Raw genomic sequence first — 14,257 nt, forward strand, 5'->3', positions numbered from 1 at the left:
TGTTAACCAACATGGGAAAATGGGCAGCTTTGACCTCATAAAGTAATCTCTCTTCAAACATTTGGGGACTGAGCCATTGGGGTTTCTTCCCCCAATACGTCTACCTCAACACTTCATAGTATCTCTAACTTGATGAAAGTATTAAAAATTGTTTAAAGTTACTAGAAATTATAAATACATTTGACATCTTCAATCAGAGCTGAAGTTGTGATATGCACCTTTATCTTAGGTTTTTGTTCAACATGCTCAAATTAAGTCAGGTCAATGTCTTCCAGGAAACCTAATACCCACAGGTCATGACAAAGAACAGGCAAACTTGTCAGCTGGAGATCTCTCTGTGGCCAGTAAGTAAACTTTTGAACTTTTCAGAAAAAAGAAAGAACCCAAGAATTTTAAAGGATTTATTTGATTTCTCCACATGATCACAGCTATGGTATTACATCAATAGAGTCTGTTATTACTCACAAACAGAATGTATATTAAAACAAAACACTCCTTTCCTCCCCAAAGTTACATAATGGGTGCCGGACTTCTTGTGAATGAGGTGTCTGTTGAAGTCTTTGAACCGTCTGCATTCAAGACCTGATTCTAATTGTTTAATAAAACAACTTGAAGGTGCATGACAGTTCTCAAGAGACGGGTACTGCACGTGACCTCAGTGACAGAACAGTGAAACTAACATGCACATGAGGTACAAGATACTTCAAGCAGGCTCCTCCTGCTTGTCGCTTTTTACCACCCCCACTTCACACTGATTCATTATGTAATTTATTTCCTTGGTTATTGTTGTTATTTAAAATACGTACAAAATTACTTGTTTTTTAGGCAGGAAGGATCATCATCCTTTTTACATATTTTACAAAGAAACTGTAAGGTGCATGCTTATCTGTAGAAACGTAGCTTCATATGGAATGCTGAGTCAACACTTAGGGTCATGTTTAAACAATCTGGTGTTTTTTCAGCTCATTTTAAAGAAAAACGAGGCTTCTGCTACATGCAGTGCATGATGGAAAAATCGCTCTATACTGGATGATTGAAGACATTTTTAAGCGAGATGTGCACATCATATTAGGATGAACTTTATTTTTACATTGTTGTACAATTCATTCATAAACTTAAAAAAATACAAATACATGATTTAATCGTTGTCCCAGAAAAGACTTTTGTGATACTACTAGCTGTTTCCTCGAACAATCTCCTATTCCTGTCAGAAATTATGTAATTGAAATAATTTGTGCGACTTGAGAAAAACGTCCCAAGTGTGTACTGACAGTAAGAAAGGATGACGTAAACATCCTCATGGCACTCAGCCTTCTGCCTCCTTAGGCGCGGGTAGGGAGGCTCTGTGAATTATAGGTCCCCACAGCTGTGACTCTGACAGGTTGGGATCTAGAGAGAACAGTCCCACTAAAGCAACAGGGGGGACACCAGTTTATCAGAAGTTTCTGCTTCCCAAATAAGATTTGGGCAATGTGGCTCTAGACTCCTCAAATGGAACTATGTATTTCTGGAAACACTTCCCATGACAGATTTGTAAATAAAACACATAGAAACCTCATTGACCTGATCCCAATACACTGTATGTAAAGTTGGAAAAATGAGGAGAAACTAAGTTTGTTCAAGAAGCTGGTCCTGTGGCACCCCGACAAAACTTTAGGGCACACCAATGACAGTTTTGGAGGTGAGAGTTCCGAATAGCCCTCAGAGCATGAAGGACACAATGCAGAGGACGCCCCTCCCCCTGGCCCCCATTAATGAATTGTTTTTGTTTCTCACTAATATTTACCTCTTCAGAAAGGGTGACCAAAACAGCCTGTATCTTTTCTGGAACAACCTAGATTTTACATTTGGACTCTACCATTGGTACAGAAGGGTGAAGAAAAGCCAGACATATTTAATAAGTTATCATTTTACTTTAACTATTTGTCAACAGTAACACTTTCATATTTTAGAAATACACAATACATAGATGTGGCCTCACACAACCAACACCGATGACATGGTACTGTTTGACTTTCCTTTGTCAGAAAAACATCCTTTAAACTACACAACAGAGAATGTGAATGCCTTGGGGAGCCTGGCTCTGAAGGAAAAACAAAGAATTCAGGAGTCAATGCAACCAGGGAGCCTCCTACCAGCAGTGCCTGGACCAAATCAGGCACTCCTGTGCTTTTATTTCCCTTTCTGAGCAGATGCCCAAGAGAGAAATGCTACACTGACAGGAAGATAAAGGCAGACAAGGTTAAAGTCACACTTCTTTTTTAAAAAGGCTAAACTCTAGATCGCTGTATTTGCTCTCTGTGGAGAAACAAAGTGCTCAGTTTGCAGATTTGCTGGTATGGTGACCTCAATGATATGACAAAGGGGTGGGTGGGGAGGGAAATGGACAGAACCCCCAGCCAGCTGGCCAGGGTGGGCTCCCTTCTGTTGTCTGCCGTCTGGCCACAGCTTGCCTCGCCTTCCACAGAGCACGGAGCCCCCATGGCTCACAGTCCTGCGTTAGCTTCGCCCTTTCTGAAAGGGCTCTTCGCCTGGGCAGGTGCCGTGGGGCAGTCCTCAGGTCCCATGGCTTAGGAGCACAGCACTGGTGGCTGCAGTGGCTCGAAAGGCTGAAACTACAAAGTATGGCCCATGGGTGACTCAAGCACAGAACCGGACGCATGCAGCGCCCGGCCCCAGGGGAGTGGATGGTGTCACCACAACACGGAAGCGACAAGAGCACAGCTGAGAGTCATGTGATGCCCTGGAAGCTAACTGAACCATGAGAAGGCAGCGGGGGCTTCACTGGCGAGGGCTGGGCACTTGTCAGCTGAGGTCAGATGGGCCACGGTGATGACACGAGGGTTGTACTAGCACATGGCTATATGGAATTACAATGATCACAGCTACCACTCAGAAAACAAAACGGGAACCACACACACCACCCTGGGCTACTAAACACTAGAATCAGTCTGCAGGTTTGAGAGAGGTTCCCAGTGGAACCATGCTCAGGGGCTCCTGCCTGCTGCAGCTGGAAACAGGATGAGGAAGTTATGGTTCTAGGGAGACAAAGATGAGAGTTGGTCATTTTCATTTTGGAGATGATACGTTTGCAGTATATGGGTGCCCCTCTCAGAGGACTCTGAATGAGTGTGCATCAAACAAGTGCATACAAAAGAAATATGGATCTTGGAAATTCACAGTTATCACAGCCATTAAAGTGTCTATGAATCTGCGTAACTAATATTCTAAGACAACTAGTTCTTAACTAGTCGTCCTGAGTTGCTACTATAGTTTACTGCATTTTTATCTATTTGCTTACCTGAAATAACAGAGCAGTTATAATACTGATTACTTATGATAATATTCTGTTAATAAAATAAGGATTTATACAAAGCCATTTTGGACTTTTTAAACAGATGCTATGTTACTTGGCACAGTTAGTAATGATTACATAAAGATTTCAGTCAGTCCTAGAGGGACTTCTCTTCTTTTTATGAAAATATGGATGTATCTGATTTTGTTCCTAGCATTTAGTTTTTGGTCTACTTTCTCCCACATTCATCTAGGTATTGTCTCCTATTAGGTAAGTAGAGCTCTTTGTAAAGTCTACACTGCTAATTTTGTGGACTGAAACATTTGCCTTTCACACACAAATACTACCTATACAGTGTGTGTGTGTGCGCACGCGCGCATTTATTTATATTATATTATATATTATATTATATTATATTATATAAAGTTTACTTACGTATTTTCATCAACCATATCAGGTCTACTTAATTTTTTGCCCATTGTCAATAAAAGAGCAATAATGCAGCAAATTTTGGGTTTTTGTTTTGTTCTGTCTCTGGTTTTTGGTGTCTCGTTTCTTCTTTTTCTAGGCTGAGTATTCACATGTATGTACAATTAGGGAGCAGAGAGCTGAGGGCTGCAGTGAGGTACAGGGCAGTTCAACATCTACTTGGCTGGAGGCACCGTTTCAAGGCTGATGGTGGCTGGGGCCCACCCCTTGGGTTGAGGTGGATGGAACCTGGGGTGCCAATGCTAAATCAAATCAGGAGCTTTGTTCCCTATGACACAAGCCCATGGGCTCAAGAGGTTCCATCCAGGCTGTGGGGGAGCAGGGCAGGAAGATGACAACAGAAGTGTTCTTGGTTTGGTCTGAGGCTGTCTGCCCCAGGCATGCCTCTGTGTGCACTTATTCCAGGGAGTCTGGCCCCCATCCTGCGGCCGTCTACACAATTGTGCTGATGCTGCTGGGTTTGGCCTTGCTGCTGGTGGCGGGCAGTGGGGCAAGGGGCTGCCCATGGTGGTGTGCTGTGTGGCCTGTGTGGCCAGGGTGGCCGGCATGGGCTGAGGGCAGCAGTGGGTGGCTGTGTGAGTGGGCCCCATAAGGTGGGTGCCCCCCGTGGGGGCCGTGGTGGTACTGGTGTGCATGCTGGACGTGCTGAGGAGGGTGGTAGTGGTGGTGGTGGTGGTAGGGGGGCGGGTTCTGCTGCATGTGGCAGTACTGGGTATGGTGCCCATGCATCTGGGCCTGTGGAGGGCCTTCTGCCAGCCCCTGGTGATGGCCAGCCATGGAGTGCTGTGGGTGGGGCAGGCTCGGTGGGTGTAAGGGTGGTTGGGGAGGGGCTGAGGGCAGGTGAGCCTGAGGAGGGGGCTTCCCTCTCTTACTCCCAAATAAGGAGCCCAGGAGGGAGGATGAATTAGGCATAGTCTGGTGTGGGCGAGATGGACACTCTCGTGTTGATGTAGCTCTCCGGCGCATGTGAGGACTGCTAATGATGGACCCCTAAAAAGGAAATTCATAGAAATCAAAATTAAAAGATCTTAAAGCACTTATGTCAGAATGATTTTTCAAAAAAAAAATGTAAAAGGTTCACCCACTGACTGCTAAGCCTTAGTTCAACTCACTGGCCATGAAGGACAGGGCTGGGTGAGGTTGGACTCTGGTGCCACCTCCTTTCAAGCTACTGTGGCAGGTCAGTTGTGGGGGAAGAGGGGGTGTGGAGGGACATTCAGTAGCCTTCCAGTGAGAAAAGTGGGAGGTAGGGCAGGAGAGGAGAGACCCTCCTTTCTGGTCAACCGTAGCAGCGGCACAAGTTTCGGCTCTCATCCTGACAAGCACCCTGTCATGGCTAGCAGCCTGTGCTTTCAGACCAGAACAATCTGTTTGGTGATTTCTGTGAGTGGTGTGCACTGAGGAAAGTGGGGGCAGGCTAGTGTGCATGAAGAGGAACACCATTCCTGCTGAAATCACACCCTCAGCTCTCCTGGGTCCTCTCAATGGGTCTAAGGACATTTGCTCAGCCTCTGTGGGTCCCAAGATTTCTGAGAAGGTAGTGAAGGAACAGAAGGGGCTTGGGAAGCCTTGTTCCGGGGGCAGTGGACTGCCTAGGAATCTCACTGCAACTACCTACTGCAAGCCAAACAAGGAAAAAGAAACAAAAAGATCTGCAAGCTGAGGTTAAAATGTGAACAGTAATATAGAGATGGTTGGAGGATGAATGAAATCTCATGAAATCCAGTTTTTCTTTCTCTCACAGCTCTCCTCCTCCCCCAAGTCAGCTAAGCAATTCCATGGTGCCCTGACTGTAAACACACAGCAATCGAAACTCCAGGAAGGAAGCGATGGGGATGGCGGAGCATGGAAGTCCAGAAACTGGCGAAACCCCCAGAGCAAGGTTGGAGGGTGCTTAGCAACCGCTGCTTCCCACCCAAGAGCAGTGCTTGTTGGGGGGAACCCGGGGGAAATGCCTGGAAGCTGGGGATGTTAACCATGCTCCGGGACCAGAGGGTACAGGCGTTAAATGGGAACAAAACAAAATCCAAAACTAGCCCCACCATTCCAACCCAAACAAGCGGTGAGAGGCACAGGAGATTTCTAGGCAGAGGAGATTCTAGGCAGAGGGGAAGCTGGCATGCACTGGGCTGAGGCAGGCTGGGAGGGGGAGTGCGGGGAGCACATGTTTGTGCCTCTGTGCAGTAAGGAGAAGAGCGGAAAACAAAAAACAAAGACAACAGATATAAACCAAGGATTGGGGAGGCAACACATGACAGCTGGCTGAACGTAGGTGCTTCCTACTTACTTCCACATTGCTCTCTAGCGATCCTGCACTGCTGCGACGCCCTCGCTTCCCTGCCCAGAACATGCAATACCAGAGGTTAGACGCAGACACGAGGCCGGGGCACTGTGCCGCTACCACCACCAAGCTCAGGTGTGGGGCCCACCAGCTGGGTGTGAGCGGTGGGGAGCTGGCAGCGGGACAGTATGAGTTTAACAAAATGGGGGGGGGGATTTAAAAGACAGGAAAAAAATCTTTTCAACCAGCCCCAACTTTATACCCCTTCTCCTGGGCTGGCAGTCTGTGGGGAGGTGCCCCCGGGAGGCTTAGGTGGGTATACAAGTGCGACCCGAAGCCCCATACTCAAGTTGGCCTCAGCTAGGTGCTAACAGGAGTCAGGGGTAAAGACAGCTTCTCCAACAGCTAAAAACAAACATGGGTCTGGCTTCCAATGGATTTCATATATGTATGGTATGTATCTGCATGTACATACCTACTTAATAGCTCCCCCTTCCGGGAAAGGTGGGTCTAATGGTTAGGAGAAAGCTAAACTTTGCATCCTTTTTCTCCTGGATAGATTAAAGGTACTGCTGGCTCTGGGGCCGAATGTTTGGTTTGTGCAGGGCCCTAGCCGGGGCCAAAGACAGGGTCCAATGCTGCTGGGAGGGAACCGGAGTCCTGCTTCTTTCTCTGTGGTAGGCACCACCCACCAGGGATGCCACAAGCATTCTCTCAGCTCTCACTTTCAAAGCCTTTTTATGTCCCCAGTGCATGGGACATGGTAGGCTATGTTAGAGGAAGGCTGAGTCTTTCTTTTGGTTTGGGATGTCCAGGGCCTACTCTGGCCTCCACAATCCCTCAGGAGGACTCCTCCGTGGATTCCTGCAAGACATCCAGGCTGGCAGGAAGAAAGGTGCTCAAGCTTAGGGACCCAGCCTCATCAGGTCTCTGGCAACGCAAATGGGAAACAGGGGAGAGAGAAGGGGCCTCCCACTTGATATTCTCTAGGTTTCCTTCCATCTCTGCAAACCTGGCCATGAGCTAAGTACCACACTTGTTCTGGGTCAAACCTCACAACAATTCAGGGCAGGTGACCCTCTGTTCATGCCAAGGGGGAGACAGGCTCTGGCCAATGGTCTGACCAGCTCAATCCCTACAGTGAGCAGGTTTCACCTATAGATCTGCCTGTCCATCTGAGGCTAGACATTTTGGCCATGTTCCCTTCTGAGCTGGACCCAGGCCAGACCCAGGGGAGAATGGAAGATAGGAGAGATTGTCATGTGCCTCTCTGTGGCCTACAGCCCAGGCCCATGTTGGGTAGAGAGGGTGTGCCTATGGGTCCTTTGGGCCTCACGGAGGTGCCTAAATATGCCAGACCATGCCCAGGACAGGGTCTTGGGCCTAGGCAGATCATAACAGGCTCAGGAGAGGTCTAGTCCCTTTTGCCTTGCCTGCTGATTACTGCCCGCCTCTCCACTAACAGCCTGAATTCCAACTAGGAGCCTGAGATCTAAAGAAGGCCTTGCTGGACTCTGGCATGTGTGAAAGGGCCTCCAGTTGCTGAAGACCTGGAAGAACTAGGCAGTACCTGGCCCTTATTCCCAGCCAGAAGAAAGATGAGGGTCCCATTTCCTCATTTTTCAGCTAGTGTAAGAAAAGAGGCTGACCTTCTTCCCTTTCTGCCTTCTGTCCCAACACAGTGGATCAGGGACATGAAGCAGAATGAGTCCAGCCTCCCAGAAGAAGGCTCTTGGGCGGGGAGGTGACCCCATGTGGCACTCCTCTGACTCTTCAGTTTCTGCACCTGTGAAATGGGCATGTCATCCATGCCTCCCCTCCTAGGCTGGCAACAGACATCAAACACTCAGAATATTGTGGAACCATGTGAAGAAAAGGTCAGATCTCTGTTGTCTTTGGGAATTTAAATCCACTCTCTGGCTTACGGGGTAAAAACCAGGGACAGAGGAAAGACAGCCTGCGCCACCAGTGCCCAGTAGTGCCTTCTAGGCAGCCTCTATCTTCCAATGAGAGTCAGGCCAGGCTCAGAGCTAGGTTTGGGGCTTCATATTGTACTGACTTGGAGCTGAACAAATACCCCCACCCCTCTTCCTCTTCCTGCCCAATGTGGGCAAGACTTAGGATAGCTTTAACTTGGATGTCTTTGAGTGATGTTGAATTTCTTAGAACTTATCTTCCCTGCTTCTCAGGTCAGCATGAGATGTGGGATATACCTATTAGAGCTTTGGCTTTGTGCACTCCAGTCTCAGAGACCTCACTCACAGACACATCCACAGACACTTGCGCACTACAGCATGTGCACGTACTATCATTATCATTATTATTATTATTATTATTTATGTCTACAGCACCTGGTCTTCCTAGGTGGTCTCCCATCCAAATACTAACCAGGCCTGACCCTGCTTAGCTTCCGAGATCAGACATTGGGCTTGTTCAGGGTGGCAGGGCTGTGGACCGTGGCTCCACTGGGGCGTGATCCCAGGACCTTCTGCATGTAAAGCAGATGTGCTAACAGCCACACTATGAAACCATGTCCCACACTATCTATAATAGAAGCAAAATATGCCAGAACAGTGGCTCATGTCACGTGCCCACACTACCCCTCACTTGCATTGTTTACAGGTACCTTCTCCTTCTCTCAGGATCTTGCACTAGCCTTAGGTGAGCCCACCCCAGCCAGTACCTCTCCTAGAGCCAAATCAGGCCCTACCAACCCAGCCACAGCTGTGATCAGAATCATGTCTGGAAGGGGCTCCTAGCATGGCTCTTTAGAGCCTTTCCCTGACTCTTAAGAGTCAGGACAGAATGCAGACAGGGCTCTCTGCCCAGAGCTTTTGCCCTGTGGCCCTTACCAATGCTGGAGACCAAGCAGCTACACCTAATTAGTGACAATAGCTACACACACTGTGGCAGGCCCTGCCCTAAATGCTTGGCATGCATCGACTCTCTCACAGAGATTCTTGGAGGAAAGTAGAAGTCTCTATGTTGCAGCTGGGGAAACTGAGGCCCAGAGCTGTAACTTAGCTAATGACCAGCAGGCAGAGAAGGGAGAAGATCTTATCAGCATAACTCTGGAATCAGTGTGCTGTATATCTTCTACTGGGCTCTGCTTGGGTGGCCATCTCAAGTGCACCCCTGAGCATGGACCCTGTCCCAGGAGAAATAGCCACAAGCCATTTTGTGTGCAAAGTACCTGTCTTGGGACAGCAGGTGCTCCTTTGGAAACTGGTCACCCATAGCTACCAAGTCTCCCAGACAGGACTGCCCTGGTGCAGGACACAGTGGGTCTCCAGCTGTTTCTGGGACAACGATGGAGACAGGCAAGAGATATCCCCATGGGGACTGGTATTGGGCAGCTCAGCCAGGGAGGCACAGAATGACCTTGGAGGCCCACAGATAGTGTCCACCATGATTTGACTGATCTGGGGCAGGGGACTCAGTCACACCTGTATATATGGTCTTTGCTGGTCCTGATCTCAGGCCGACAGAGCTCTGGTACCACTGAACGGAGCACAGGGCCCTGGATGCAGGAAGATCATGTGGAGAGACATGTAGTGAGGCCTCACAGCTCAGTAGGAAGCTGGAGCTTACTCAGGCCCCTTCCTATACTTCTCAGAATGTCAGGGGCTCCTGTGGGTATCGGCTACTAGTCTTCCTCCTAGCCTATCAAACCATGACTGCCTACTGAGTCCCCACGGAGGACTGAGGACAATTTCGTGGTGTGTTTTCTCCTAGAGGGATGTATGTGTGCAGATCTGGGGCAGTTGCTCTATGAGTGATGACTTGCCAAGCACTAAGCATTGGCTTTCTGAGGGGAGAGGCTGCTCCCAAGAACTTACATCTTCTCGACAAGCTCATCTCAGTGAAGGTCATGGTGGGTGGGATTGATGTTGACTCTGGAGAGCTTTGCCCTGACTTAGTCCAGAGCACCTAATTCTGCACCTTCAGCTGCTGAGCCCAGCATCTTCTGAAAAGGCTACTGACATTGGCATGTCTCCCTCTGGAAGCCACAGCTGTTCTGTCCACAGTCTGGGGCCTTGGCAGCTACCAGAACTCAAAAACCCATCTCGTCTCACTCTCTAACCTTCCTGGGGGTAGGGGATTTTCTTTCCTGGGATTCTTTTCAGTGTGGCTTTGGTCCCTGAGAGGACACAATCCCTAGAGTCCTCCTCAGCTCAGAATCCCCAAGTGACAGTGGCAATAGTAACAATAAATGGAAATCAGCCAAACCCTGGAGTTCCATCCCTCACATGGCTTTGTGTCTGGGCATGTGGCTCTGTCTGACCCCCTAAGCTCTGGCAGAGAGTGGACCACTGACGTCCTGACTACCAGGACCAGACTGAGTGTGTCTGGACATGATGAAAACTTCAGTTCCAACAGAGCTACTTCTACGTGAGGGGGTTGGACAGGGCCCCCAGGCCTCTAGATAACAGAGGCCAGAGCCTGCCCCACTGCACAAACTCAAACACATGCCCCATGCTCCCAGCCTGCAGAGGCTCACGGCAGTACTGTTATGCTTAGCTGAGCTTAACAAGCCACAGAGAAAACCAATGCTTCTCAACCAAGGGTGACTTTGCCCTCCAGACAATATCTGGCAATTTCTGGAGACATTACTAATTGTCATAAATGGAAGATAGAGGCCAAGGATGCTGCTGAACCTCCTGCTTAGTATGGTCCCCACAGCAAGGAATTATTAGGCACAAAATGTCAATGGTACTGGGGTTGAGAAACCCTGGGTTAAGCCTCATGTTGGCAATGGATTTCTGATTTTCACTATGAAGGGGAAAAAAAAATGACAAGACAAAAAAAAAAAAAAAGGAAAAAGAAAAAATTTCTGGGAAATGAATAAGCCAAACAAAGGGAGGCAGAGCTGCTGGCAAGGCAGGTACAAGATGGGGACATGAGTAGGCTCTCTTACATGGGCCCAGAGCTGGCTACTTGGTGATACCTGAGGCAGCGGGACTAGGGAAGGGGACTGCTGAACCACTGGAGAGAAGCCTGATCTTGACCCAATAGGGTCTTCCCCAATAACTCAGGGGTTCCTGGGGCCAGGACATCTGGGGCCTCAAGGCAGGTAGAGCCCAGAATCCTGGGAGCCTACAGTACTGGGCATAGCCCCGTGCCCACTGTGCGACAATGCACTGCAACCCCTGCTCCACCACAGGCTCTGAGCCTCTTCCTGGGATAAGCTGACTGGCTATATACAACTAGCAGAAGACTGAGGGGCTGCCAGGGTACATTCCCTCACTCCATAGCTTCTCTGACAGAGCCAGCAGACAAAGCAGGCTGGAGCAGAGCTCACAGGTAGTCAGTCAGGTCTGCTTCCATACCTCCCTCCTTCACCTGCCCCAACTGAGGGGACCAGTCTGGTTGATGGCAGAAGCCCACAGCACCCTGATGCTCCAGGTGTACCCTGCCTCTGCCCTGGGAAATCTGGGAGGCTTGAGGTGTGCTACTTGCTCGGGGGTTAAGAAACTGGAAGCAAATTAAACACGCAGAAACACACACAAATTAAACACAAAAAGAACAATAAAACTCAGTTTCCACCAGGGCTTTCTCGACTCCCAGGGCTGGCCATAACTGCCGCTTCTGGGCTGAACGAAGGCCTGGGTTTCCCATGAAAGGAGACCTCTGGGGAAAAAGCAAGACCAGGGACAGTGGGAGTGGGGGTTTCCAGACACAGTTTAGAGAGCTTTACTCCATTTCATTCATCAGCATAAAAAACAGGGATGCAGCAGCACAGAGTAAATGCAACACATCCATCCAAGAGTGGGCTTAGCTCACTCTTTGTGAAAGCAATTTTCAGAAAATAAAAGAATAAACAAAACCCCTAGAAGAAAAGATGAATGGGGGTAACCTCCCTGCCATTCTGCCTTTGACAATCGGTCCTGTTCTCTTTTGTCTTTTCGGGATGTCCTCTGTGTATGGTCATATGATACTGTGATTTGGGGGTGGTTGTAAGGAACCTAATAGTCTGAGCCCTCTATTGCTGGCCACAACCGCAGTCCCTTTCCGGCACACAATGCATGCCCAAACTGCTGGCACGCCTGATCTGAGTCCTGCATGCATTAGGCTAGGAAGGTGGTCCTAGGCCTAGCTCTTACCTGCTTCCGAGAGGTCCCTCAAGGAGCTGCTGAGGGCACTGCGCTTGAGGCCCTCACTGCTGGCATAGCTGTCATCCAGGCAGGCCCGGTTCAGCGTCCCGTTGCCTGACTCCTTTTTGAGACTGGAGCACTGGGACATGCTGGGCCGCACAACGCCCTTCTGCTTCTCAAGCTCCGCTGAAACAGAAGGACAAGGGCCCAGTGACAGAAGCATGTTCAGCCAGGAGAGGGCAGCAGGGGGTAGGGGGTGGGATGGCAGACAGAGCCAGGACCTATGCCAAGAGGAAATGCAGAAAACCGCCATCCTCTGTTCAAGGTTGGCATGGTACTGAGTCTCCGTCTACTTGGAATGGGGGAAACATAAGGAGCATGGTTGTCTTAGGAAAAACATGTAATGGCTGCCTGTCTTCAACAAAAGGGAGCCAAAAGGAGACCCCAGAAGGGAGGTTGGAGAGGTCAGAATGCTTGGTAATCCACAGGAAACACAGCCCCTTTGTAGGCTTGAGGGTCAGAGAAGACAGAGTTGCCTAGGTCTGGAGATGAGCAGGAGTTAACTGGCCTTGTATGGAGGCGCCAGAGGCAGAAGCACCTGAGCCTCCTGGCAGGGAAGCTTGGAGCCAAGGGAGGCAGGGGTTATCACAGGCTCTAACAGAACCCAGGTGATGGGCTTGGCTGTAACCTCATCAATCTGGAGGGCCCTGATTTGGAAGGTGAGTAAATAATGACACTGAAGTGCAAAGAGCTCAGCTCCAGAACTCTGGGAGTTTTTGTCTCATGGGGTGGCCAGGGACCTGTCCCTAGAGCATGCGATATGGTATCACAAACAGGATAGGCCTGGGTCTCTGAAGCCCTGGCTCTCACCAGGAGGCCTCTGCCATCCCCTTCCCTCTCTGTATCATCACCTGTGGCCTGGGCATATGGGCTGCTGGTCACATGGCTGTAGGAAGACCTGAAAAGACTGTGGAATCTCATTTCTGTGGGCTCTCAGAGTCACTGCCACCATATGGGAGCCAACACCTGTGACCAAAAGATGCCAAGGTCATGGCTCTTCCTCCCCAGGAGGTCTGCAACTTACACTCTATTCTGTGCTTCTCCATCTCCTGCACCTCTGCAATGGACTCTCGTAGGTCATCAGTGAATTTCTTTCGGTCTTGAGGATTGGGAGCATTAAAGTTTATTAATACTTTTATGTCGGTTCCAGGGACTGCAGACGTGAGCCGGATGCCATTGGGGTAGTCTACAAAAAAAAAAGGAGTAGCCTACACAGTGTGAGTGTCCTAGGCAGGAGCCAGCTCCCCTCCAAAATCCCCAGGCTCCCATGACCCACTACAACCAAAGAAGGCCTTCCAATTGTACCTAAGAATCAATCCTGACCAAGCACTTCCTTTGTGCCAGGAATGCTTTACAGGTATCTAATGCTGTGAGGCAGGCACTGACAATACCCATTTTATAGACAAAGGGAATATAGCCCAAAGAGGTTAAGCAGCCAGGCCACACAGCTATTAACTGCAAGAGCTAGGATTTGAACCCTGGCTGTCAACTCCAGGGCTCAGGCCTGGACTTGTACAGTCCCTCCGGTATTACCTTCAACTGTTTGGTCCTATTGCATATCATCTATGCCATTTACTTCATGCCTTCTTATCAATATTTTATTTAAATAAATTCACTCTGCCCTAAATTAAAAAATCTTATCACCTGCAAGAAGTAACAGTAAAAGTAAATTCGAAGACCACTATGGATAAGGTTATTAAATTCTTCCTAATTATCGCTGCTTATTAGGAGAAGCCACCCTGGGCTTCTGTCGTTGATGGCAGAAAGAGGAAAGAGAGACAATGGGAAAAAGAGTGCTTCCTGACTATGAAATTAGAGCTGTGTGACAGGTCATAGCCACACATGGACAAGCGCTCCAGCAGACACATACACATCCAGGCCAAGGCAGGCCCCCAGGATAGACTTACACTGGTTCTCGAAAAGCAAGACCTGCATGCCATACAGGGAGAAGGACTGTCGGAAGCTGTACGTCACTGAGTTCTTCTTCTTCTGGAAGATCTTGGTGACCTAGGGGCAGCCAGAAACAGAGGTTAAGTC

The 14,257-nt window shown here is 49.0% G+C and overlaps 1 protein-coding gene across 12 annotated transcripts in view; it reads right to left on the minus strand.

Moving 5' to 3' along the window:
• Window positions 1-387: 387 nt before the first annotated feature.
• IQSEC1 (IQ motif and Sec7 domain ArfGEF 1) overlaps window positions 388-14,257 on the minus strand; it is a 379,222-nt gene continuing 365,352 nt past the window's right edge. For 9 of the 12 annotated variants that reach the window (XM_036218802.1, XM_036218801.1, XM_036218800.1 and 6 more), the window contains 5 exons: window positions 14,128-14,227; window positions 13,245-13,406; window positions 12,170-12,346; window positions 6,072-6,121; window positions 388-4,774 (listed from right to left, as the gene is read on the minus strand). In XM_036218802.1, the coding sequence (XP_036074695.1) occupies window positions 4,217-4,774; window positions 6,072-6,121; window positions 12,170-12,346; window positions 13,245-13,406; window positions 14,128-14,227 (1,047 nt within the window). In that variant the 3' untranslated portion in view covers window positions 388-4,216. The remainder of the gene's footprint in view (window positions 4,775-6,071; window positions 6,122-12,169; window positions 12,347-13,244; window positions 13,407-14,127; window positions 14,228-14,257) is intronic. The other 3 variants (XM_036218803.1, XM_016157878.2, XM_036218804.1) reach the window with 2 other exon arrangements.

The sequence above is a fragment of the Rousettus aegyptiacus genome, unplaced genomic scaffold, assembly GCF_014176215.1.
Source record: "Rousettus aegyptiacus isolate mRouAeg1 unplaced genomic scaffold, mRouAeg1.p scaffold_m13_p_4, whole genome shotgun sequence".
In the NCBI taxonomy this organism is placed as follows: domain Eukaryota; kingdom Metazoa; phylum Chordata; class Mammalia; order Chiroptera; family Pteropodidae; genus Rousettus; species Rousettus aegyptiacus.